Consider the following 26,737-nt stretch of genomic DNA (forward strand, 5'->3'; position numbering starts at 1 on the left):
ACTCTGTATTCCAGAAAGGAGCTTAATTGCTTTTTTTATATTTATCCTGAATGAAGAGCAGCTGCTATGCCCCCTAGCCACAACAGGGTTTCACCCAAACCGTGGCAGAGCAATAATTTCCACCACACCAGGGTTGACAAAAATATGCCTGCTGTGCTTTTAACCATCTGTGGTTAAGATCTGCAAAGAGCTTAAGGGGTTTAGGCACCCACATACCATTGAAAGTTGAGGGGCTATGGATCTTTGGAGGCTTTGAAAATCCTAGCCTGTAGTATTAAACAGGAAGGCCACGCCATACATCCTCTTCTGAGGTCAGTTCTGAGGTTAAGTGAATCTCTGAGAACAAGGCCCAAAAACCAGAGCTCTGACACCTGGTCAAAAAAAGAGCAAAAAATGTTTGTTTTCATATGTGACTTGGCAAGAGTTTTGAGGAGGGATTTGAATCAGGTGAGGAAGTGCCTTGCTGAACACGTTTTGAGAGGCCCTCCAGACATGGAGGATGCCATGGAAGAAAGCATGGAGGCAGAAGGAGCGAATGCGGGAGTCATCAAGCAGAAGCCAGCACTGGCGCAATGTAGGGGACCGGGAAACTCCTAAAGAGACAAGGTCAGTGGCATAGACTGGGTTGAGGAGTCGTGAATGCAAGGACAGGGAGCTTTGTTCTTCATCCCCTGTACAAGGGGGAGCTAGTGGAAGGACTTAAAGAGGAGGGTTACTTCCTCCTGGAGAAGAGGAGGTTGCAGTATGTAAAGTTTTAAAAAAGGAGAAATTGCACTACAGCCAGGCTCACTCAGCATTTCTGAAAAGTATACGGTCTGGTCCTCTGTCAGTTCTGGTACATTCCTGGAGTTTCTAATCAGCCTAAATGGCCCATTCCCTGTTGCTTCCCTGGATCATGCTACAGCTGTATATAGGTGAGTGTTTGCTTGCTTTACCACTGTATTTCTTCAGAAGACAAAGTGAGATTCATTTGATTTTTGGAATGTTACAGAGCAAATGGTATTCATTGTTTCTATTTGTATATACACCCCTACCCATGTATAAGGTTGTAAACATGTATGTGACTCGCATTCATTGTTTCTGTATGTGTATATACAGTATATTCCTTTTCGCATATGAGATTGTAAATATATGTCCCCTTTTAGAAGATTGTAAAAATTATTTGAATTAGTGCCAATGCAGAAGAATGTATTAGTTAATTAGTTTCGTAATTATTCAGGCGTACTATCTCGTTCCCCTTTATATGCAAAAGTTGTGTGTAGGGTCTGTTGGTTATTAAGACAGATTTACAAAAAAAAATTACTTCTGTGTTGTTGTTATAATTATGCAAAGCCAACGTTTCCTGTCTGCCCTGAGCTGAGCTGCCAGCCCCAGGTTGGAGCCATTATTTTTAAATATTAATGGAGAAATGTTTTTATAAAATGAGACAAAGCATGGGATTTTGTAAAGCTCTCTGCCTTGGCTGCACTCTGTTCCAATTAACATCAACGGCAAAACTCCCAATGGAAGGAAGGTGGGAGCAGAGTTATAGCAACACGCAGCACTTTCAGAAATCCCACCCAAAACATTTAATTATCTTCCATGTAAAATCTGGCGCAGAAGTACTACAAGAGATGCATGTTACAAGGAGAATTAGAAAAACCTGAGAGACTGGGTAGGATACTGGCCACAATTTCCAAACCTGGGTGCCTAGAGTTAAGCTCCTAAATCCATATTTAGGCATCTAGGGGAATTTTCAGAAGAGCCAATGGCCTTAGGAGCACAGTGGGCTTTGCTCCTAAATCAAACTCCTAAATAAAATTTTCAGTGGGCCTTGTGCTCCTAAATCACTTAAGTACTTCTGAAATTCTGTCCTAGGTGCCTAAATAGGGACTGAGTAGCCTAACCTTAGTCACCCAGGTTTGGAAATATTGTCCATGGTGTATAGAACTGTTAAAATGCCAAACAGAAGGAAGTAGCCATTCTAATGCTTACAGTAACTGCAATATTCGTAAACCACTATCTGACAACCAGGGAAAGATAAGGAAATTGGTAGAAAACAGTGAGAGACAAAAGTTGATTTTATCCCTTCACCAATTCCCATTGAGATTCAGCGGGCAAGATAACATAGCACCAGGGTACATGATGCTTTCTGTGGAGCCAAAACCACACCGGGATTTGCTGCAGCAACAGGGAATCCAAAATATTCCTAACCTATTACCATGCCCCTTATGGACCTAATGAGGAGGCCCCTGAGGACCCTTTACCCACCACTCCTTCAACCTGAAAGAAAGTCAGTTTTTAGGCCTTCATTTGTGGTTGCTTCAATAATATCTTCATATGGAAACATACTTAGGGGTCAAAATGACCGTTAGTCTCGTCTCACCCATCTTAACTTAGCTCAGCATTGTTAAATCTTGGAACTGCCAGGTTTCGACACAACAGAGCGAGAAGTCAAACACTATATTTATCCTTTTATCAACTCGGCCCCTGGAGAACCTGTTACTCATGCTATTATCTAACTTGCTCTAAGCGAATATGAACAATGGAGCTGGTAGGGGAAAAAAATCAATGTTTTTTCAACAAAAAAGGCAAAGTTTTTTTGCAAAAATGATCCCTTTTTCAACCAGCTCTAATGTACAACCCACACTAGAAGCATATGCATCTTTGCGTCCCCTTTAGTAGCTAGTCTACATAATAGGAAAAGAGTCTATTATAGTTACCCCTTAGTGGAGTTACTCCCTTATATCAAGTAGCAGAGATGTATGCTTTTAGCACTGGAGGCCACAGGTTCAAACACTGCTGATGACCCAAAAGAGACATTGATAAATATGGTGTGAGTAGCCAATTATGAGCTCAGTTGTGTTTTGACCTTTATATGACTTTAATTGCCCTTCTCTGTTTAATCAACAATTGCACTGAGTAGCACTTACTGGGTAGACACACTGACCTCAGTGGGACTGCTCATATGAGCAGTTGCGACTTAATGTGAGTATTGGGCCAAGAATCAGGCCCCAATGGAGGTATTAAAGTGTTTAGATATAGCTAGGGCCCTACCAAATTCATGGTCCATTTTGGTCAATTTCACAGTCATAGAATTTTAAAAATAATAAATGTAATGATTTCAGCTGTTTAAGTCTGAAATTTGACAGTGTTGTAATTGTAGGGGTCCTGACCCAAAAAGGAGTTGCGGGGGAGCTACAGCTCACTTCATCGGATGAAACCATGGCAAAGAGGGCTGAATTCCCCATTGCAAGGCATTGCATGGCAAAGAGGGCTGAATTCCCCATTGCAAGGCATTGCATTGCATTTTGCTGCAGTACTGCAGCAAGGCAAATAAATTTAGGCTGCCCTAGTAATAAAGTAGATCATCATCTTGCAAGGTCTTATGTCTCATAAGGACACTCCTTCGGGTTCCCACAGACATCATTTTGAAGGGCCGAAGCCCTTGCATGTCACTGCCGTGCTGCTTTGTCTGTATGTCTGAATCAACCATTTGAATTTAGAAATCCAAATTGCCATCTGGGTAAGTGATAACGGAACCAAAATGTCATCCCAATAACGAGTTCTGTGGCAAAATGGTACAGACCAAATGTCACCCAGGGAATTGTGCATGGAAAAAACGATGGGCCTATTTGGAAAAATCTCTAGATTACCTGGGAGTCATGCCAAGAGGAAAGGAAGTTCACTCAGCTGGCTAAGAGGACCTGCTGAGCAGAACCAGGGCTATGGCTGCTGGTAACAGCACCAGCTGCCTCTCTTCCTCTTTGGAATAAGTGAGCTGGAGAGGGCCTAGACCAATAGGGTCATCCTGCCACTAGGGCTGCTGCAATAGCTAGGCACTGGAGCTGAGGTGCAATGTGTTATGGGACCAACTATCAGGAAACCAAGTCATGGGTGGTCTGGCCTAGTGGTTGGAACAGGGGTCAGCGTCAGAGTCTGAATATCCAAGTCCAGGGTCAAGACAGAGTCAGAGCCAGAAATCAGAGCTGAGGGTGAGAACTGAAGCCAGTTCAAATGCCAGAGCCAGGAATTGAAACTGGGGTCAGAAGGGGATTACGTGGAGCCAGGGAAGGCAGGAACAGGGCTGGTTCTGAGGCTGGGACAGGACTGGAACAAGGCCATGTGCAGGGCAGGTCTGGGTTGGAGCAAGGAAAACACAAGGAGACATGCTCCTCCTCATGGCCCTTGTTCAGCATGATGCTAGAAATGACCAAGGACAGAATACAAGGAAGGTAGAAAAAATAATTAAAACTTCAGGGGACATGGGGCAGGTCATACAGCCTGGAATAGACAGGAGGGGGCAAATCCTCCACTGGCTAATGTCCCTTCGAGTCAATGGAGTTAGGCCAGCAGGGAATTTGCCCCAATATGCGAACTCTTCTTTTTTTATTACAGTGCTCTTAGCTAAAAGAACCATCCCTGGCTGAACCATCCCTGTTAGCTCTGATTTCAGAATCACACCCACAGCCATTCAGCGGGGGTGCTGTGTGGCAGGGAGACAAACCCGGGGCTAAATGAGATGGGTTTGTCTGTAGATGCAAAGTAAAGCTGAACACGCTGTTAGCCCGAGCCTGCTCTTGCAATGTAGCTCCAATGGACTTATTCCAGCTTTACAGCGGTCTACTTGAGGAGCATCAGGTTCAGTATGCTTTGTATTCAGGTATTCAGGAAAGGTGCTGGCCCATTTGATAACTGGGGTCGGGGGGTGGAGCCAGCTCTGCAGAATGAAGACCTACCCTTATTTATTCTCAGAACAGGCACGGCATAAGCAATGGCAGGGCAAGCTTCCAGCACTGGCCTGCCAATGTACCTCAACCCTGAGTGGAGAGATTACCTTTAGACACACGTGGGTGATTCTTGGCCTCACTGCCGAGACAGGCATTTAGAGCCAATTGTAACATCTTTCTTTTTTTTTTTTTTTTTGGTGGGACAGGGATGGGGATGGACTGAGACTGCCAAATTCATTTCACACCAGGTCACCAAATAGATGGCAACCACTTTCAGACCAATTTGGGCTGGGATTGAAATGGTGACCACAAGGTGAAAGACTTTCCTGCATAACTTGGGTCCCATTTTCTCAGCTTTGCTGTGGAATCTGCAGTGCTCAAGTGCAAGTGATATCGTCTCCATTTCAATAGACACGCCAATTGTTCAATCCATGGGTTTTAAAAGATTGTTGCTCTGTACTCCCTCCTCAGGCATCTCCTTTGCCAGGATGCCTGGAAAAAAATAATGATGATAATAATAATTAATAATAGTACTCTTCACAGCTCAGGAGAGATGGGAGCATTCCCTATCTTTGTCTCCCTCCCTTCCCTCAGGGTAAGTGAGTATTGACCTCCCATCACCTTGTAACTCCTTCTCCTCCCACACTGGAGCCATTGGCTCAGTGTTCCTCACCTTTTAGGGAGCATTCTGGTGGTCATAAGTCTGCTCATCCCACTGCACAGCACAGCTGCAGGATAATGAGAGCAAAGACTAATATACAACAAGATGCAGGCCTCCGGTCAAGACTGGGAAGGCTGCCATCTTCTTTGCTAATAGCACTTGCTTATGTCCTTTCCCGGAGTATCTTAGAGGGTTTCTCCGACAGGGCTCAGACTGGGATGACCCAAGGGGTCACTATTCCACTATTAAAACAAACTAACTAATGGAGGGTGCATGGGGGAAACGCAAAAGGAGATCCCCTTCTTACTTAAATATTTACCTGACTGTCCTGTTCTCGGGATACAGTACTGCGTGAGATTGAGGAGTAGGGCTGTGTATCCATGGAGTAAAAGGTCTTGACTTTGCTTTTCCCTGCTCTTTCTCCCCAGCACATGGTGTGTCTCTCACAGTAGTGAGAGCAAAGGTGGGGCAGTCCGTCAAACTACCCTGCACCTACAGCGTTAGACAAATGAGTGACATCAGTGTCATGTGCTGGGGCCGGGGAATCTGTCCGTCATCTAAATGCAGCAGTGAAATTGTTCGCACGGATGGGTGGAAGGTGATATCTACAGCGAGTGGCAGATACCAACTAAAAGGTCCTATCCCCAGAGGGGATGTCTCTCTGACTATAAGCAATGTGGACCACAAAGACAGAGGGGCATACTGCTGCCGCATAGAGATTCCTGGATGGTTCAATGATATCAAACAAAACCTGAATTTGCAGGTTTACAGAGGTGAGCAAAATTCTCTTCTCTCTCTGTAGAGAGAAATCCATTCTTCTGCCATTGAGGCTTAGACTTAGAGACTAACAAATTTATTTAAAATAAATTTGTTAATTTTAATAAATTTGTTAGTCTCTAAGGTGTCACAAGTATTCCTGTTCTCTTTGCGGATACAGACTAACACGCCTGCTACTCTGAAACCTAAAATATATTACTTCACCCTCCTTGTCTCTCTTTATAGAGAAACAGCGGTGTGCTCGGTGAACTTTCAAGGCCAGTGATCTGTGCTGTGCTCTAAACTATGAGCAGACACGTGTAGACATACAGTAGTGAACAATCCTATTTCATCACCCAAGAGCTGGGTGGGAAACGGTTTCCCATCCCATAAATAGTCTCAAGAACAAAAATATTTTTTTGTCTTAAATCAGGACAAAAAGTCAAAATCTTGAAAATATTCACAAACTGAAAAATTCACAAACCAAAGAACAGTTCTTTTTTTTTTCATTTCAAGTCAATCGAAACATTTTGTTATGCTAATTTTGAAATGTTTCTTTTTGACTTTGACCTTTTAAAATCTTTTTCAGTCTAATTAGTCTAAATTTCAAAATGAAGAGTCATTCTGAACCGGAAGATTGGAATTTTTCATTTTGAAAAAAAATCAAAATGTTTCTATTTGACTCTTTTGAAATGTTTTTTTTTTTTTCTCAACACTTTTTGTTTGAGTTAGGAAATTCATCAAACCCAATCCTGTTTTGGGAACCATCTTGATTTTCATGAATCAGCATTTTTCAACAAAGAACTATTAAAAAATTCACAGCTGCCTCTAGTCATGGGGAGGGACTAGTGAAGTCCTTTTCAACCTCAGTCTGAAGTGCATTTTCATATTACAGTGCCCTAGGGAGATTCAATACAAACAGGTGCAATTCCACTGAAGTCAGCGGAGTCACACCTGTTCACATCACATTAAATTTGATCTCATTGCTTTAGCACCAGTTGGTCATTCAGTTAATTTTTTTGTTTTGTTTCCACAGCCTGAGGAAGACACAGCACAACTCGGGATGATGGCTGGTCAAACATTATCTTGCAACTTTTTTTTTTTTTTTGGACAGAAAATTGAGTGTTTTGTTTTTAGCTTAACAAAAATGTTGATAGAATGTGTCTGCTTTCCTTGAAAAAAATTGATTTTTCATCCCAAAAATGAAAATTCCAAATTGAGAAATGTTTGGCTTTAGGGATTTTGGCTCTAAATTTTCAGTTTTTGGATTGTCCATTTTTGGACAAAAAATCAACATTGGCCACGCAAAAAAAAGTGTTCCAACCAGCTCTAATTTGAGACTCATTTCTGACCTAATTAACTGGCCTTTTAAATTACCTGTTCATCAGCCTCTTCTCAGAGTTTTGGCAAATAGATTGTTTAAATTCAGTTATGGTTTGGCTTTGTTTTACTTAAGTTCTATTGAAGATGTTCTGATCCGGCTTCTCTTTATTTCGTTTCAGCACCTGCTACTCCCGCAACAACCACCACAACTGCCCTCCCAACACCCACTACTCTGCCCCTGACAACCACTATTGCACTCCCAACACCCACTACTCCCACAACGACAACCACAGCTGCCCTCCCCACAACCTTTCCTGCCCTGACAACCATTTTTCAGACAGCTTCTGTGTGGACTGAAGATGATGATTTCATTTTTTTCACACCAGAACTTGTTCTCCCTACTGAAGGTATGAAAAGCAGACAGCTCTGAGCACCTCTCTCACTGTGCCATGGCAAGGTTGGCACAAAAAGGGCAGAAAAACCTACCTTAATATGGAGCACTCCTGTTACCCCAGCACATGCTGATGAATTATCTGTTCTTTTACCTATTAAGTGAGGGATGCTTTCAGTCTACTTTGCCACCCATTTTAGGCTGAAAGTTTTTAATGTAACTTTGTTTCATTTTGATGCTATTGAGCCATGTCCTTTCACTAATACTGGTATAAATTTACAATAACTCCATCGGCGTCAGTTCTCTGCTGGAAGGCATTTTAAGAATTAATGTTGCAGGTTTCACTGTGTCCAGAAGTAGTGCTGACTCCTCTGTGTCATATACACTTATCCCTGTTGCAGTCATACATCTCTCTCTGTGCTGTCTCCACTTCCCTGCTCCACAAGACACAGTCCAGTTCCACTTCCCTTCCCTTCTGCTCTTTCTTGTTTTCCTCAAGCACCTTTGTGATGTGAACAGCTATGCCACTTAGATACTTTCCGGAGACTAGATCCTCTTGTTTAGAAGGCCTCAGGCTGGTAGTGAGTGGTGGGACAACAGGGTGAAGAAACAAAGATCCACTCAAGTCTTTATATTAACTTGGGCACCAATTCAGGAAAATACCCCTGTTGAGGAAGGTTGCTTAAATACCTGCTGTGCTTGATGAAGTCAACAGGACTCACGAACATAGTTAAAATGAAGCACATACTTCAGGGCTTTCCTGCGTCAGGGCTTTATTATTAATTAGTTAGCAGCACTGATAAACTACTTGCCTTTTCATTCATTTTCTTAACGCTGATGTTGGTCTTGTTTATCCAATTTTATCTGTGTTAATGACTTCATTTCCCCAGACTGATGTTTGCACACAGTGCTGCTTGCAACTGTTTCCAGTTTTTATCTTAGTTGGTACTCGTGACATGAACATTTTGGGACAGATTTTCACAAATGGCCTCCAATACTGGACCCATAATTTCATGCCCACAGTTAAAGGCGGGCACAATTAATTATGCCCACACCTGAGTGCATTTAGATGCCTACCCACCAGAATTGCCAGTGAAGTAAGTTGTCATAGTTAGGCACCTGAATTGCCGACATAAATAGTGTCTACACATTTTCACCCACATTTAACTAGCAGCTCAAAATTGTAACAGCAATTTGGAACACCATTTTTAAGAAAAGGCTGGTCTTCTTAAGTATCTTATTTTATTTTGTCTCCATGACTACAGAATCACCAACTCCGGTTCTGATCTCCGAGGGGACTGAAAATGTCAATCCTGCTTTCGCTACAGAAGGTGGTGTTCTCAGTCCAGGTATGTGTGATGATCATACCGGTGCAGAAGACATTTGATCACTGGGTTCAGAGCTCTGACAAGTCACCATAACCAGAAGTGTTGGCTGTTCTTGAATGTGAATCAAAGATTCATTATAGTTATTTAATCATCTGGAAACAATCTGTATCACGAGTCCCTGTGGGTGCTGACTCAGATCAAAATGCTTCAGCTGATCAGGAAATCACAGTGTGAGGAGTGAATCCACATCATGGGCGAGAAAGCGTTAAAGGCCAGTTAGGCACATTCACTCCACTGGAGCGGTAATTAGATCATTACTTGTCAGCTAGAGAGCATGGGACTAAAGGATGATCAGCTGATGAACTCAACAAACACCTGGGCCTTATAAATAGGCTGAAGGAGTTCAGTATGGAGGGAGAACCTGGAGGCTGGCTGGTTCCTGTGAAGGGACAAAATGCCAGAGACTGGAGGCCTCAGGAAAACTTGGGCTGGGTGGGACAGTTCTTGATACCTGAGCCAGGGAAGGCAGGGAAACCCCATGGGAAGGTTTCAGAGTAGCAGCCGTGTTAGTCTGTAGCCGCAAAAAGAAAAGGAGGACTTGTGGCACCTTAGAGACTAACAAATTTATTTGAGCATAAGCTTTCGTGAGCTACAGCTCACTTCATCGGATGCATTCAGTGGAAAATACAGTGGGGAGATTTATATACATAGACGAGATGAAACAATGGGTATTACCATACACGCTGTAATGACAGTGATCAGGTAAGGTGAGCTATTACCAGCAGGAAAGCACGGGGAGAAAAAACCTTTTGTAGGGATAATCAAGGTGGGCCATTTCAAGCAGTTGACAAGAACGTCTGAGGAACAGCCGGGGGGGGGGGGGGGGGATAGTTTCACTTTGTGTAATGACCCATCTGCTCCCAGTCTTTATTCAAGGATAAGTTAATTGTATCCAGTTTGCAAATTAATTCAGCAGTCTCTCGTTGGAGTCTGTTTTTGAAGTTTTTTTGTTGAAGAATTGCCACTTTTAGGTCTGTAATCGAGTGACCAAAGAGATTGAAGTGTTCTCCGACTGGTTTTTGAATATTATAATTCTTGATGTCTGATTTGTGTCCATTTATTCTTTTACATAGAGACTGTCCAGTTTGACCAATGTACATGGCAGAGGGGCATTGCCAGCACATGATGGCATATATCACATTGGTAGATGTGCAGGTGAACGAGCCTCTGATAGTGTGGCTGATGTGATTAATCCCTATGATGGTGTCCCCTGAATAGATATGTGGACACAGTTGGCAACGGGCTTTGTTGCAAGGATAGGTTCCTGGGTTAGTGGTTCTGTGGTGTGTGGTTGCTGGTGAGTATTTGCTTCAGGTTGGGGGACAGAATATTATATCAGAAGTACAAGGAAACTTGTGTTCCACAATGGGGGATTTAATATACATAAAAACACAGCTTCATTTTTTATACAACAAATTTAATTATATTAAGCACAGTAATTAAATTCTAAATAACAAACTTTTTCCCTCACATCCATCTAAATCTTCCTTATAAATCGAAACACTGGTGACCTCTTGTTCACCAGATTGATGGCTTGAGTCTGGAATGGTAGTCAGTTAATGTATGGGAAGGGTTAGGTTGATTCTCTTGGACTTTGGACTACCCTTGCACATTTTGTTACTCTGGAAGTGGTTTGAACTGGCCGCTTCTCAGCCAGTGGGCTGAGTGACACACAAGGACAGGTGTCCTGCATGGGGTGGTGGAGATGCAAACCTCTGCAACACCGCACTTTGACATAAGGGGGACTCTTGAGGTGATGATGCACCATTACACACAGTTTCTAGTATCCCAATGGAAACTGGAGGACAGTAGGTCACTACCGTAGGGTCTCTAATGCATGTCAATCTCCATCTGGCTGTAACATTTCCCCACTTCACTAACTGGAACAGGCCTTGTTTGTTCCTGAGTCCTGTCCTTGTCCAAGGTACTGCTTTCTGAGATTTGATCTGACATCAATTCAAATGTGGCAGCCACCCTCTTGGCCAGAGACTGAACCAGGGACCTCCAGAACTAAAGACATGACCTGTGTGTTGTCTCCCCCCCCACCCCCCGCCGCAATGTCAATAGCCCACTTGGGGAAATGTCAGCAAATAGGGGCTTAAAAAAGAGGAAATCCAAACTTCAAGAGTGACAATGCACCAGGAAGTCATTGCTCTGACCGTGGGAAAGTCATTGCTGTGGTCTTCAGCTAGCGCCATGCTGTCTCTCAAGGGCCCCAAGAACAACAGATTTGAGAAATTCTCTTGGTTCAGTTACTTCTTGTAGGCACATTTGCTTTCCTGTTTTTTCAGACACAGCTGATGTGTGAAGAGAACATGGGCTTTCTAAAAACGCTGTCTCACCTTTTGAAGGAAACATTTGTTCCAGCCTTGTAGCTCCCTCCTTGGTTAAGACACAAGTGAACAGGAGTGTGCTGGCCCTTGTGGATATTCATTCAAGCCTCATAGCCCGTTAGCCCCCATTGGCAGGCTTTGTTCGGGAAAGGCTAAAAACTCGAGCAGCAAATCAGGACTGAGTAGAGCTGTGTGGGAGAAGCTTGTCCACAAAGTCGGCCCACACAGTTCTTAGCATTAAACTGAGCTTCTCGCCCCTCGTTCTTTCAGCATCTGAAGTGGAGGCAAAGCACCAGAGGTGTGTACTGCTCAGCCTTTGGTGGTAGGACCCTCAAGGTTCAGAGGTAGCAGGGCGAGGGGATGAGGTGTTTGAATTGCACTCGGATCTGAATTTTGAGGCCAGACTGAAATCCACGTCTGGCTCCATATTCAGCTCTCCGTTTCGCACTTTGGGCCCAGGCCTACGTATCATACCATCCACTTTCCTTCCTTGTGCTCCATCAGCTGGGCATCGCTCTGCAGGGACGTTACTGGAGTAAAAACATCATATTTAAGCTGACCGATGAAGCACTTATTAGGTTACTTTGAGGAGCCACTGAATGATATCTTCTCACATGCTGTAGCCTAAAGTGATTTGATCCAGTGCAAAGAACATATGAAAATGCTTACTCTGTAAGTGGTAACCCATGTTCTAAATGGTCTGCAAAGTGCTCTGATGGAGTAGAAAAACATAGTAAACCATTGCAGCTTAAACTCCCTGATCGGATCATTCAGCATATGTCTACACTGCAATAAAACCCTGTGGTGCCAAGTTTCAGAGCCCGGGTCAGTCTACATGGCTATTTTTAGCCCCTCAGCCTGAGTCCTGTGAGCCCAAGTCAGTTGACCTCAGCTCTGAGACTCAGTGTTGTGGATCTCTTCATGCAGTGTAGAGTACCCTCTTTGTGTTTCCTTATGCATTCCATGGCTGAGAAAGGCAGCAACAGGACTGATGAAATCACGTGTTGCAGTCCTTCTTCTTCTGAGCTTCTGCGTTCCAAAGCAGTGTTTACTCGAGGAACTGCTTTTAGCTTGTCTTCTTACGCTTTGTTTCAGTGACGGGAGTTGCCACTGTCCAAACATCTACTGTGAGGTCTGATGATAGTCACACATCCATAGACAGTCCATTTCCTACAGGTAGAGAGAATGTCACCATTTGCAAATATACCATGTTTACATGCTAGTAGTGCCTTCCAGGGAATGAGCCAAATTATCCTGTAAGGTGGCTAGATTTGATCTGGGTGTGGTCTGCTCTAGGGGGAATCAGTGGCTGGAAAAAATACATTGTGAAAATGTGACCTGACAGGATTTGGACCTCTTTGTTACAGTGGCTCTGACTTCAGTATGCTACACATGCATACTGATCAAATGTAGCACAGCTTATTTCAGCAAAATAACAGGACAGGCCTACTGTATTGTGAAAACTCTGAAATCTGGGGTGAACCCCAGGAGTACTGAGACTCTGTTAGAAGTTTCTGTTTATTTTAATTCCAGGGACAGTTCCCCCAGTTACGGTCCAGACAGCCCCTGAGGCAAGTGAAGTGAATGCTATTTCTTACGCTACATTTCCCTTGACATCTGCGGGAGACTCGCCGAAAGAGGGACTCGGTGAAGGTCTGGAGAGTATAATTAATTTTTATATTTGCTGTAGCCTCGTCGGTGTGTGTGGGTTTGCAGAGGACAGTGGAGTTGTCAGTGAAGATTAATTAAGTGGGGTGGACAGGCAGTTTTGGAAGAAAGCTGAGAAGTTCCCTTTTTTATATTATCCTGCATGAACAATAGAGAACAGGGACATAAGGAGAGGATCCTGCTCCCAGGTGTACATGCGGGTAACTCCACTGAAAGCTGTCTGACTGAGAGCAGAATATGACCCACGGAATTCAAATCTTTCTACTGCCCTTAATAAAGCAGTGTACTTTTCCTCCTCATAAGGGCAGGCTGTGGTTGGGGCAGGAAATCCAATATATATGCATGCGCTGTACCATCTGCTGGTTAAATAGTTCATCTCGGCACTCCACAGCCTAATCTGCGGAGCACAGCACGGTTCTGCAGGTGGCTGCCGAGCAATTCAGAGGCATATTTATTATGTCTGTCATTGTTGCAGTTTTAAATTCACAAGTCATTCATTTAGGGGAAAGGTCTGATGGCACTGAAGTCAGTGGCAACACCCCCCCGCCTCCCCGCCGCTGACTCCAGGGAAACATCGTTTGTCCCTGAGTGTGTTGCTACATCCTATAGAAAGGAGAAGTGGGATAGATGAGGTGGTCACACATTTTTGTTGCTTCTGTAGGCTGTGCATTGCCCACACACCAGGGGCCCCTTGCATCCTCCCCCATGCCCACCTCCACAAGTTACCTGCGTGCCACACTTCCATCCCTCTCTATTTCAGGGACTCTCTGCACCCCCTGCCACTCATGCCAAGGGCTATATGTACTCTCCATTTTCCCCTCCAATGCCAGGGGCTCCGTGTGCCCGCACTCTCCTCTTTGCTCGGCCGGTACAGTATTTCATACCATGAGGCTGTTCCTAAATGCAAAACTCAACTCATGCTTAACTACGGAGTCTTAATTAGTACCTGCCCAATATTTAGAGGCTCAACCTGAGAGCTAATTTGGATCTCTCTCTTTTAGTGACCACTCATTGTGCCTGCTCTTTGAATTGTCTTGTTGGTGTTATGAGACTGGAATATCTGACTTTAGTTCTGGGTTTTGGTGGCACTTGTTTTTAAAAAAAAATCCGTTTTGTTTCAGTGACAACATTTTTTCCACCTGCTAGTCACGCTTATCAAGGATTGAATAAAAGTGCATCTATTTCTTATATACCCCCCAAAAAGATTGCTCTGCGGGTAGGGAGAACGTTATTGAAATTAAATACAACGATCCAAGCCGTTCTCATGACTACTACTGGCATTTGTCACGTAGCAGGACGGCTGGAATTGAGACCGGCATGGGGTAGTATGTCTCCTGATGGTTCTAATTTACTTTAGCAGGTCCTTGGATAATTGGTCCTTTGCTGAAGGCAAGACTCTAACATGTTTTGTTTGAGCAGCCTCTTTAGTATAGCTAAGGAGGAATTTATGCCAGAAATCAGATGATTATTGCTTTTTGATCGGGATGGGAATCAAGCACAGATGGACCTGACCCAGCCCAGGAGGAAATGCAGTGAATGTGCTATTGTGTTGAGTACTTTATTTTACAAAAGGGCTGCCCTGCTGATGTTCTAGCTGGAACTCTAAATGGAACAGTGTGGTATCAAGACCAACAACAGAGCCTGAACCAGCAAACAACACACCACTGTTTAAATGAGTCACACTCTCACACACCCATGCAAAGGAATTATGACTGACTTCTCCCAAGAACAGAGTGAAGTGGATGTAAGTGACAAAATACTGAAGAGCAGTTGAATGATATCGAATAAAAAAAAGAGGCCAATTTTTGCTGCTGACTGTAATTCCATTTATCATGCCATTGCATTAGGTCCTTTGTGAACAAATGTGTTCAACACAATACATTGATTAAAAGCACACTACACTTTAAGCATGGTATAAGTTAAGGCTAGTACATTGCTAGTGAAATCTTGGCGTGAAAGTGAGGATTGGAACTGACCTCTCTCTAAACAAAAATTTCAAATTCTGTGGGCTAAATGCTCAGACCTAGGCAGCTGACCTACATCCACAAGTACAGTATCCCTAACTGAGCACTAACATTCCCACATAAGCAGACGAACTCTACATTTGCATGTGTAATTTATGAGGCCAGTTTGGCAAACTGCTCCCTACTATTTTAATGACCAACATCGCACATCACTTTGTTCATTGTTGCATATTCCTGCAAAAGCAGCACCTGGAGGAATGTGCTTCTGGAATTAATGAACTCCAAGGTGGTGGAATGCAGTAGCCTGAAGTTGGATCGAAAGAATGCTAGACCCAGGCCCCAACTGATAAAACCTTCTGTGTTAAGAGGTGCCCAGGTTGGAAGCTGTGGAGTTGTAAGTCAAGTCAGAATTGGGCTCCTTTTTATCAGCTACTTTCCACTGCTCCACTCACATGTCTTCTTAAAAATTTTATTTTTGTTTTTTTCAAGATAAATAAAAAGAGAAACAGCTCCAGGGGGAGCAAAGAGGACAGAATATTATATCAGAAGTACAAGGAAACCTGTGTTCCACAATGAGGGATTTAATATACATAAAAACACAGCTTCATTTTTTATACAACAAATTTAATTATATTTAGCACAGTGATTAAATTCTAAATAACAAACTTTCCCTCACATCCATCTAAATCTTCATTATAAATCGAAATACTGATGACATCTTGTTCACCAGATTGATTGGCTTGAGTCTGGAATGGTAGTCAGTTAATTTACCATTTAGTGAAGTCAAACGCCCAGACACTTACCACAGAGGTGGTCTTAGGAAGTCTGTTTCTATGTACGGGTGAATGTGCATGTGACTCATTCAGACACCAGAATGTTTTTGCCAGTATAGGTTATGTGGTTAGTTTTTATATCACACATTTGCCTTCAGAGCATGATCTGTAATGTCACTGCAGCAGTCTGTTTGAATGTTAACATGCCCAACCCAGTAACGCATTGAGTTCAGTGGGCTGCTCTTTAATCACAAGGGGCCCAATCCTGTGAGGCATTTAAGTATCTCCTGTGAGGAGCTTACAAGTCTAAGACGTCAGCATCTTGCAGAACTCGGTCCATTATAAACTAAGGTCAGTCCATTGCTAGCACTATATCACCATGGCATGATTTAAAGTTCACTGTGAACATGATTTAACAAGAAATGAGCAAACAAAGCTTTTCAGAGCATTGCCCTTTGTGATGCATCAGAAATTCATTGTGTGGGGACCACAGCTTCCTTATTTTACAAGTTAAAGAAAATACATAAGAACAACCATATTGGGTCAGACGAATGTTTCATCTAACCCAGTATCCTGTTTTCTGACAGTGGCCAATGCCAGATGCTTCCAGGGGAGTAAATAGAACAGGGCAATTATCAAGTGATCTATCCCCAGTTGTCCAGTCCCAGCTCCTGGCAGTCGGAGGTTTAGGGACACCCAGAGCATGAGGTTGTGCCCCTGACCATGTTGGCTAATAGCCATTGGTGAAACTTATCTAATTTTTTTCCACCCAATTATAGGTTTGGTCCTCACAACGTCCCCTGGCAATGAGTTTCACAGGTTGATTGTGTGTTGTGTAAAGAAGTACTTCCTTTTTGTTTGTTTTAAACCTGTTGCCTATTAACTTCATTAGGTGACCCCTGGTTCTTGTGTTATGTGCAGGGGTAAATAACACTTCCTTATTCACTTTCTCCACACCAGTCATGATTTTATAGACCTCTTTCATATTCCCCCTCATTTATCTCTTTTCTAAGCTGAACAGTCCCAGTCTTTAATCTCTCCTCATATGAAAGCTATTCCATGCCCTTAATAATTTTTATTGTCCTTTTCTGTACCTTTTCCATTTCTAGTATATCTTTTTTGAGATGGGGTGACCAGAACTGCACACCATATTCAAGGTGTGGGGGTACCATGGATATATATAGATCAGTGGTTCCCAAACTTGTTCTGCCACTTGTTTGGGGAAAGCGGGCCGGGCCAGTTTGTTTACCTGCCGCATCCGCAGGTTCGGCCGATCGCGGCTCCCAGTGGCCACGGTTCACTGCTCCAGGCCAATGGGAGCTGCTGGAAGCGGCGGCCAGTACATTCCTTGGCCCGCGCTGCTTCCAGCAGCTCCCATTGGCCTGGAGCAGCGAACCGCAGCCCCTGAGAGCCGCAATTGGCTGAACCTGCGGACGCAGCAGGTAAACAAACCGGCCTAGCCCGCCAGGGGCTTTCCCCAAACAAGTGGCAGAACAAGTTTGGGAACCACTGCCTGAGCTACAAATGAGATTTATCCTACAATTTAAAGCTTTTTTATTTGGGGCCAGATTCTGACAATTTTACTCACACTGAGTAGGACCTTTCTTCACAAATTTGACTTCACATAGTTCGGTTCTGTTCGACAAGGGATCAAACTTTGGGCCATACTCATTTTATTCTCTGCTTTTTCTGTTGTCAGAGGCTTCAACAGATTCAAAACTTCAGTCAGAGGAAAGTGTAGATAATCCAAACCAGGTAAAAACTATTCTAAGTCTGAGAAGCAGAGCTTGGCAAAAATTTTCATGCAAACAGTTTTTCCATAAAAAAAATGCAAATTTGGGTTGACTGAAACCATTTGTGAATTTAGGTCACATTCGATGAAGCATTTGAGCTGGAAAAAAAAAAGTTTAAAATCTTTTTTTTGGAAATGTCAAAACCATTTTGCCTTTAGTTTCAGAAAGACATATCGTGTTGGAATGTAAAAAAATGGAAAGTTTTAAAAACTCTGGAAAACAAAACAAAACCTTCCAATATTTATTTTGAGTTGAACAAAATTATTTTTGTTATTTTTCAGCTCAACCACAAAACTAAAAAAACTGCTATTAGCCCAGCCCTGCTCAGAAATGTCTGATTAGCTAACAGCCTGCCTGACCTGTCAGTCATTTATATAGCATTTTATGCTAAGGTTACACTGTCTGCAAAGTAGCATGGTAGGTGGTTTTAAAATTTTTACAGGGGAACGTAGGAATTCCCAGACTGGCTCAGACCTATCGTCCATCTCGTCCAGTTTGCTGTCTTTGACAGTGGCCAGCACTGAATGGTTCCAAGAAAGGTGCAAGAAACATTGGCTGATGTGTTGTGCCATTTTTCATGTCACCTACTTTTTGTCCTCTACTGTTCCATACAGCAGTATGCTAGTTTGTCCTCATAGATCAGTTGTGTGTGGATGACCTGTACCAGCTGAAATGAAAGAGGGGAAAGGGCTAGAGTGTCTTAGTTGGATGTGTTATGCTGAGTCTGACCAAGTGCAACATACGGATTTTTATAAGATCAGATGACAATGGCTGTGTGCGAGGCAAGGAAAAGTTTCTCCGCCTCCCTGGTCTCACACCCCAGAACTGATCCAGATGTGCTGGGCACGGTGATTCTGTGCTGCCTCCCCTCAGTTCCAGAATTAAGTTTTTCTTACTGTATAAAATATTCATGAACTTTGCAGATAAAATTTCTCAGATTCAAACCATGCTGTCTGCTGCTGTGGAAACAGGGCAGTGTTTGAAAGGGACAAACACTAAGTCACCCATCTTTGAGGTTCAGCCAGTGGTGTTCACTGATGGCTTTGTGGTGCAACCTGTGAATCAGACTTTTTCGCTTCTTGGCTAGTGAAGTCTAAAAATCTATAGTTGGTTGAGGGAATATCTTTTATGGGACCAACTTCTGTTGGTGAGAGAGACAAGCTTTCGAGCTACACAGAGCTCTTCTTCAGATCTGTACCTTTCCCAGACTTGAAGAAGAGCTCTGTGTAGCTCGAAAGCTTGTGTCTCTCACCAACAGAAGTTGGTTCCATAAAAGATATTACCTCACCCACCTTGTCTCGCTAATATCCTGGTACACAAATGGCTACAACAACACTGCATATTGTTGGTTGGGAGAGACAACCATTTCATAATGGGGGCCAGGATCTGGCTCAGATAAAACTGGGGCCTAGATCCAACCACCCCTGGTTTGGGTTTTGCTTAACCAAAACCCACCCAAGGAGATTTTGCAAAAGTAACCTGTGGTTTTGCCAAATCTCCAACTTATGCAAAACAAAAATAAGCTTGGAATTATCACAATACACAATCCAACTATCTTTCAAAACATATCACAAAGTTGCATGTAGAATTCCTGATTTTTCTTCGTATTCATGAGGAAGGCTCAGAAAATCCATCCTGAAATTTACTCTGCAAACTCCTGCTGATTGCAGATACAGTATTTCAGCGTACTCATCGGTCAGACCAACCAGATTTTAATTAAACTTAGCAGAGAAAAAGCATAGTTTAAAAGTCATTTCTGCTTTCTTCCCCCCATTAGCACCTAAAGAATGAAATTCCAACCATAATCATCTCTGTGGTAGTGACAGTCATTCTTCTCTTCACATTGGTGCTGGTAGTGTTATTGACATGTAAGTACTGGATGGTAGGTGTCCATCTTAATGCTCTGCATTGGCTGCCTGTCCGATGTGGATCCCTTTTGCATCTTTCTGTCCTCCAAATATTGAATTGCTGACACAAAGGCAGATGTGAACTATGCATTAAATCTTGCTGTTCATTGCCTGAGTGCTTTTGATTCTTGCTGACTGCATATATGTGAAAACAGTTCATTCTTATTTAGTGAAGACTGGGCCAAAAGTGGGGCCTGGTCATAACCAACCCACTATGGAGAAGGAATTTGATTCTAACCTCATGCTAGTTTTACACGGATGTAACACCCCAAGGTATTTTGGAGCTGCATAGCAAAAGGCAGATGTTGAGCTGCAAATCCAGACACAGGGAAACTGATGCTTAAAAGCTTATGCTTAATACATAAGTAACAGCACTGTTTTACAGGCAAGGGAAAAGAAAGGTTTGGGGTACAATGTCTTGCTTGGTGGGTATTAGTTACATTTTGTCAAATGAGGAACAAACTATAGAATTTGTTCTTGGAAGCAGTTTAATATATAGATATGTACAATGGGCAAATTCTGCTCTCAGTTACAGTAGTGTAAATCTGGAGTGACTCAGCTGAAGCAGAGTTTGGTGGCTATACTGAGCCTTAGAGATGAACACATTTATTTGGGCATAAGCTTTCATGGGCTAAAACCCACTCCACGAAAGCTTATGCCCAAATAAATTTGTTAGTCTCTAAGGTGCCACAAGGACTCCTCGTTGTTTTTGCTGATACAGACTAACACGGCTACCACTCTGAAACCTATACAGAGCCTGTTTCTCCCAGTGGTGTTAATGGAGTAACACCTGTGTATGGAAAAGCAATGTGAGAAGAGAATCAGGCTCACAGTACCTATTGCTTATCAAAAGGATGATCTCTCATGCAAATGCATAGGGGAATTAACCTTATCACGGTGTTACCTTGATTCCAGGAGTGAGGAGAATACTGATGAACTGGCAGCTAGTAAGACCAGCACTGGTAAAGTTTTTCTTTACAAGTGCAGTGAACCTATTTCACTCCAGAACATTACTGGTTACACATAGCCATGTGAGTTCACTTGTTCACTTGTTTAAAATGTTTTAAAACATTTCAGTGTTCTTTATTCCCCTGAGGATCGTGTCACCCTGTTCGTTTGGTGGAGCTTTGTTTTCCTCACAGGCAGGACTGGAAGAGTTTAGGAGGAATTCACTGCTGGCTGTGATGTGGAGGAAGCAACCTCTAAGGAGCCAAAGCCCATTCATTACACATGCATGTAACTGGCTTGATTCTGATCTCACTGACAGGTTTAGCACTTGTGAAAATACACTCAGTTTACTGGAGTTACTCCTGACACAGGCCGATATAACTGTGAGTAATGTCTACACAGCAAAAAACCCAGCAGCACTGAGCCTCAGAGCTTGAGGTAAACTGACTTGGACAGGAAGCTTGTGCTGTGGGACTAAAAATAGCAGTGTAGATGTTCTGGATCCAGGCTCCAAGACCCTCACCCTCTCTGGGTTTCAGAGTGTGGGTCTAGCCCAAGCCTGAATTTCTGCGCTGCTATTTTTAGCCCGGCAGTGCAAGCCTGGCGACCCTGAATCAGTTGACGCAGCTCTGAGACTCGCCGCCATGGGTCTTTATTTGCTGTGTAGATGCACCAGGGCACTGGTCCCTGCTCAGCTGCTACAACAATATTGTCTCTGTGTCCGAGTGCATTAGAATTTCATTAGAATTATGGGTTTGTTTTTCCTTGTCAGATTCTAATTAGCACTGCTTTGTTTCTAGGTAAACGCTTGGGGAAGTATCAACTGCATACCATAAAAAGGTAATCTGTTTTATCATTTCCTATGAAAGGGTCCAAGCTTGATCCTACTGAAGGCAATATGGGATTTGCCATTGATTGCAATGGGAGCAGGACAGATTGCACATGCTGCGTTAGGACACTGACCTCCAGACCACTTTACTCCAGACAATCAAGCATTGCTGCTTAGAAATTGCACATAATGGAGTAACAAATAGACAACCAGAACACTGAAGAACTGCTAATGGTGATGCTTGATGTCATGTAGTGACTTCAGTTCAGCGAACTAAATAACCCACTTCAGGATTTGATCAAACACCTGGAGGAAATGGCACATAAGGACCCAATCACCTGCCACATGGGTGTAAATTAGGAATAATCCCTTTGGTGTTACACTGGGAGAGAGAAGAATCTGGTGTGCACCACTGGCCTGGTTCTCCTCTGACTTACACAGCTTTTACACTAATATAACTTCATCTAATTCAATGGGGTGAGTTATGATTTACACCAGAGCAAGTGAAGGCAGAATCTGGCCCATTATCGTGCCCAACCAGGAAAACAGTTTATTCTGCTGACTCACGACAACATAAGAGTTTCATGTACAGTCCACAGTGAAGAGGTGTTCATGCCAAACAGGCAAAAGAGGATACTATGCATGATGACGGTCTCAAGAGAGGAGTGAGGCAATTCTAATTCTTTCTTCATAAGAGGGGTTTTGTTGAAATGTTTTGTTGCTTAGTCAAAATAGAGGATGGTCTGTAAACAATTTGACCAGTGGCTCATCAAGTGCAGATGTTTACCAGTAGTCAATAGCTGAATTTTCAGTGGAAAATGGCCCCCGGCCATCCGCCTTGTCTTGCACATAACCAATTCTACTGTGCTGTACAAGGGAGAAGGGGAAATTCTTTTCCGATCCCCTATGGAGATCAGTTGACACCTACAAGCATGAGACTTGAAGCCCTCTCTTAACCTGCATATTAATGTAAATGGTCCAGCTGGTGAAAATTGGCATTACTCCATTAACGACAATGCAGAGATGCCAATTTACATTAGCTGAAGATCTGGCCCCAAACTTCAGTAGGAATTGCCCAGGCAAAGATTAAGTTAAGATTTCAGGATTTGGCCCACCATGATGGGCCCATGTATCTGTTTGCTACCCCATTAATAATCTGCACTTCTTGTTACAGCTCAGATTTATCTGCAGAGCCTGAAAAAATTCTCAGTGGAGTAGAAGAAGAGAATACCCTTTTGACTCTGCAGCAGATACCCGACGGCCATTCAATATCACAGGGAACATGTCACGATCCTGTGGAATCCAGCATCTAAAAGAGGCTCTTTCATGGTAGGCTGGAAAATAAGGATTAATTCCTTGCTAACCCTGGAAATAATGGATACAAACCAAAACCCAGATCCAAATATCTGAACTGTGGGGAGTTTAAAACCTAGAAGCAAATTTTACTCTAAAGTTTTTAGGCACCTAACTTCCAGGTGATGCCCTGAGGATCTGGGCCTTTTCCTCTTGAGCCATCTTTAAAACTGCTGGATAAAGTAGCCTCTATTAGAAGATTTTTTACCCATTGCTTGAATCTCAAAATTCTTAGTCTCTTAAGCCCCAATCCTGGAACTCCTTGCTTATGAGTAACTTCAAAGCACCAGAATAATCTTGCTGAAGTCAACTGGACTACACATATGCTTAGGATCTGGGCCTTATTTACGAGTAACAGCAGGGGTGCTGGAACAATTTGTATAGTGAACCAAACTGTAAACGCTGTATGTGATGGAAACCACTTGAAGCCAGGGGGTGCTGTATTACTGCTGGAATAGATTTTAACCTTTCCCTATATTCCCCTGACCTGACTGCCTGAATCCATGCTGTGGAGTGAGCAATAATAAAGAGAAGAACTAACTTGGATGATTAATAGTTTTGCAATGTCAAACCCCTCAAATGTTAACTCTTATTCCTTTTGCATCATCAAAGAAAAATGAAGAAATAAGGTTGATGATGATCTAAATCAGATGTGACACACTGTGGATCAGGGGCTACTTGTGTTCCTTGGGCTGGATATCATGGCCTCAAATGTGCCTGGGTTAATAACAATTTGTATTTGATTACACATTGAAACTCTGTTCCCTGGGCCGCACCGTGAGACTTTAAAACTGAAATGTGTGAAGCACTTACATGAGAGGTCTCCAAACTGTGGGGTGCACCCCCTGTGGGGGGCAGTGAGGAGCGTTTGGGGGGGGGTGCAGCAGGGCCTGGACCAGCCCCCACGGGAGGTCAGGAGGGAGGGCTGCCCGGCTCCGCTCTGCTTATCTCCCAGTTCTGTCCCAACCCCACCTCCAGTTGCTGCCCTGGCTCCCAGCACCACACCCAGCCCCAGCCTCGGCCCCTGATGACTGTGTCCTGGCTGCAGCTCTGCACCTGCTGCTGGTCCCACCCCCAGCCTTGGCCCCTGGCTATGGATCTAGATCTGTCCCTACTCCCAGCCCCAACCCCAGCTGTGGCCCCAGCCTTGGCCTCCTTACCTCATCCACGTTCCTCCCCCAAGCCTCAGCCCCGCTCCTGGCCCCGGTTCTGGGGGGAGGGGCACAGACAGGAGTAATGGGGGCATGATCATAGAAAGTTTGGGAACCACTGAGTTACACCCACTGGGGTTCCACATTCCCCACACCCACTGAGGGACCCAAGCAGGGGCCTGAGGGTGGTTTTCATTCCCCATTGAACAGCCCAGGTGGTGTAAAGGAAGCAGAGCAGAACATCTCCTCCGAAGTACTGATGGGAGCCCCTGGGGCCTTTAGAAATGACACGGTCAGCCCTGATTCTGGGAAGGTTGGGCCATAAATAGTCACTAAATAAAGCCCTGTTTATGGGTTCATTTTAATGAGTGTGTAGTTCACAGAGGCAATGGAAGGGTTAATCTGGGCCGGAGAGGCCAGTTATGCAACCTGGCTGCACCTGGAGGATGGGCCTTGTTTAACTAGGGATTGAACCCGCTGTCTCTCCATAAAGAAAGCAGTACAGGGCAGTGAAAGAAGGTAGGGAGGAGACAAATACCTGGGAGATTCCTCTTCTGGCCCAAAGGCAGAGAGAGAAACCAGAGCTGGAGAGTTCTGAGCTGGGGGAAGCTTGGGGCCAGGGGAAGCCAGAGGCAGTGAGGGGAAAGCCTCAGGGGCATTTGGACTGGAGTTTGGGGGCTCTAGGAAGAGAGGGCAGAGCTCTTCAGTGACTCTCTGGGCACTAGATAAGTGGAGTTACCCAGAAGACACAGGATTAGAGCTGCTTCTGTGGCTGATCCTTATTGAAGGAGTAGGAACTGACTCTCTGGGAAGATATCCTAGGAGGTGTTGCTTGTTACACAGAGCCCAGGAACGGGCTGGGGGAAAAGCCTTGTGAAAGACTAATGGTAGGAAGGTGCCTAGGGAGGCAGGGATAAGGTGTCTGACAGAGTAGACCATGCTGTTTGTCTTAGAGTCTCTGGACTAGAACCCAGCATAGAGAGTGGGCCTGGGTTTCCGCACCAGCCACTGGGAAGGCAGTATGAAGCCCCTGATGTAAGGGAATAAGGACAACTCAAAGCCTGGAGAGAAGGGTGTAAAGACCACTGGGCCCAGAGTCAGAGGCCACAGACCTGACACGAGATTATTTGTGAATGCTCTGTTACCCTGGAAACAGTGGGATTAAAACCTGACCTGGCTAGAGGGCTGAGCGGCAAGAAGAGAGACCACCAGAGTGACTGTTGGCCATGGGAATGAGAGCAGAAAAGGCTGCTATACAGTACCCTGCTATGAGGGGGTGCACCCATGCTGAGTCAACCCTTTTACAGGATTAAACAAATAGTAAGACTTTGTTTGCAAGTCCCCCATGCATAATCACCCTGTTGCCTTCTGTAGGTGTTCCAAGGGGACAGGCATGCCGATTGGGCCCTTTCAATGCCACCCAAGCTCAGATCTGTTCTCTGAAGTTCCTCACTACTAAAGGATTGAGGGTAGGGGGCTTTCCAGACATAGTCTTCTGTGTATGAAAAGCCAGGGTGTGACTGTTCGCCGTTAGGTGCCTAACACAAGTACTAGACCCCTACAGTGGTATAGAATGAAACAAACACTTATCTTATTGCATTGGCATCAGCTCACCAGCTTATTATATTATAGGAATAGGACAACATTGCAACTTATCATGACGTGGTCGGTATTGGGATAAGGTTAAATCCTCCTTTGTGTATATCCCTGAAAATGCTGACTCTCGCTAGACTATAATAGAAGCAGTGCACTGTTAAACCTCTCTTCCAGTCAACTCCTTGCAAGTGTGGCCCCTGTATATCTCCAGGGCCATCTGGCTGATATATTGCTGTAGGATGAAGTGTCCTTTTTCTACAATAATGATCAGGGAGAGCACCTCTGTTCACATGGTGCTTTTGCCTGCCTGTCTTTCAACTAGAGTTATATTTAGCTGAAGATTGTACATGTTCTCATAATTAACTTGGTTGGGTGGCTGTTCAGTTGGGATCCATTTGATACTCTCAGCTTGGAAGTGAAAGGTCTGCAGTAGATAGGAAGGTTCTGCCTTTGATTATGATTGATGTAAGTAGCATCATTCTGTGGAAATTCAGGTGCAGGACAATAGATTAGGCAATGAAACATTTGGGCCTCAGAGGAAAGGATCATGAATTGAGGCTGGTACAGTGAGAAGTTAAATGTGTTTTTTTTTTGGGGGGGGGGGTGTTGTCTTGTGTTTTTGCTTCAGGTGGCAGCTGTTTTAATGGAAAGTGACTTTCTGGAAATGGCATTAGAGGGGAAGAAATGGCGTATTTGAATGGACAGGGCCTGATTTCTCCTCCCCCCCCCATTGTTTATGCCAGTTTCATTGTTCTGCTGTTCCACCTTCAGGGGCAGGACAGCAGGGTAGAACTGTAGTAACAGTGTGGGGAATGAGTCTCAAAGGTATTTAGGTGCCTGACTCCTGGACCAAAAGCCTCCATTCTGAGTCAGTCCTCATATAAACCATTTTTGTGCCCTGGACTAGAATCACTGCAGTATTGCAGCTGAGCTGTTCGTGGACAGTTTGCACAGCACCTGTCATGATATGCCTGGCTCCAGGAAGTGCTAGTGAGTATGAAGCACTCTCATATGCTTAAAGAATAAGGAGGGGCTCCTGGTTTTGAAGCAATTCCTTAAACAACAAAAATCTAGGAGCCTCTGATGATGTCAGTCAATTTTTCATTTCAACCAGGGTCTACCAATTAAGGGTTTGATCAGGTCCTCAGCTGGTGTAAATCAGAATCTCTCATTTCAGTGGAGTTCTATCTTCTG

General features: G+C 43.9%; 1 protein-coding gene across 1 annotated transcript; it reads left to right on the forward strand.

The window, feature by feature from the left end:
• LOC125641182 (uncharacterized) lies at positions 1–23,342 on the forward strand. The gene is made up of 9 exons (XM_048860700.2): positions 1–914; positions 5,799–6,143; positions 7,629–7,856; positions 9,106–9,189; positions 13,095–13,214; positions 17,666–17,721; positions 19,537–19,627; positions 21,415–21,454; positions 22,618–23,342. Exons 1-9 carry the CDS (start codon positions 866–868, stop codon positions 22,754–22,756), a joined length of 1,152 nt encoding a protein of 383 aa, XP_048716657.2. The 5' UTR covers positions 1–865; the 3' UTR covers positions 22,757–23,342.
• The last annotated feature ends 3,395 nt before the right edge of the window (positions 23,343–26,737 follow it).

Source organism: Caretta caretta, chromosome 8 (genome assembly GCF_965140235.1).
Source record: "Caretta caretta isolate rCarCar2 chromosome 8, rCarCar1.hap1, whole genome shotgun sequence".
NCBI classification, from domain to species: domain Eukaryota; kingdom Metazoa; phylum Chordata; order Testudines; family Cheloniidae; genus Caretta; species Caretta caretta.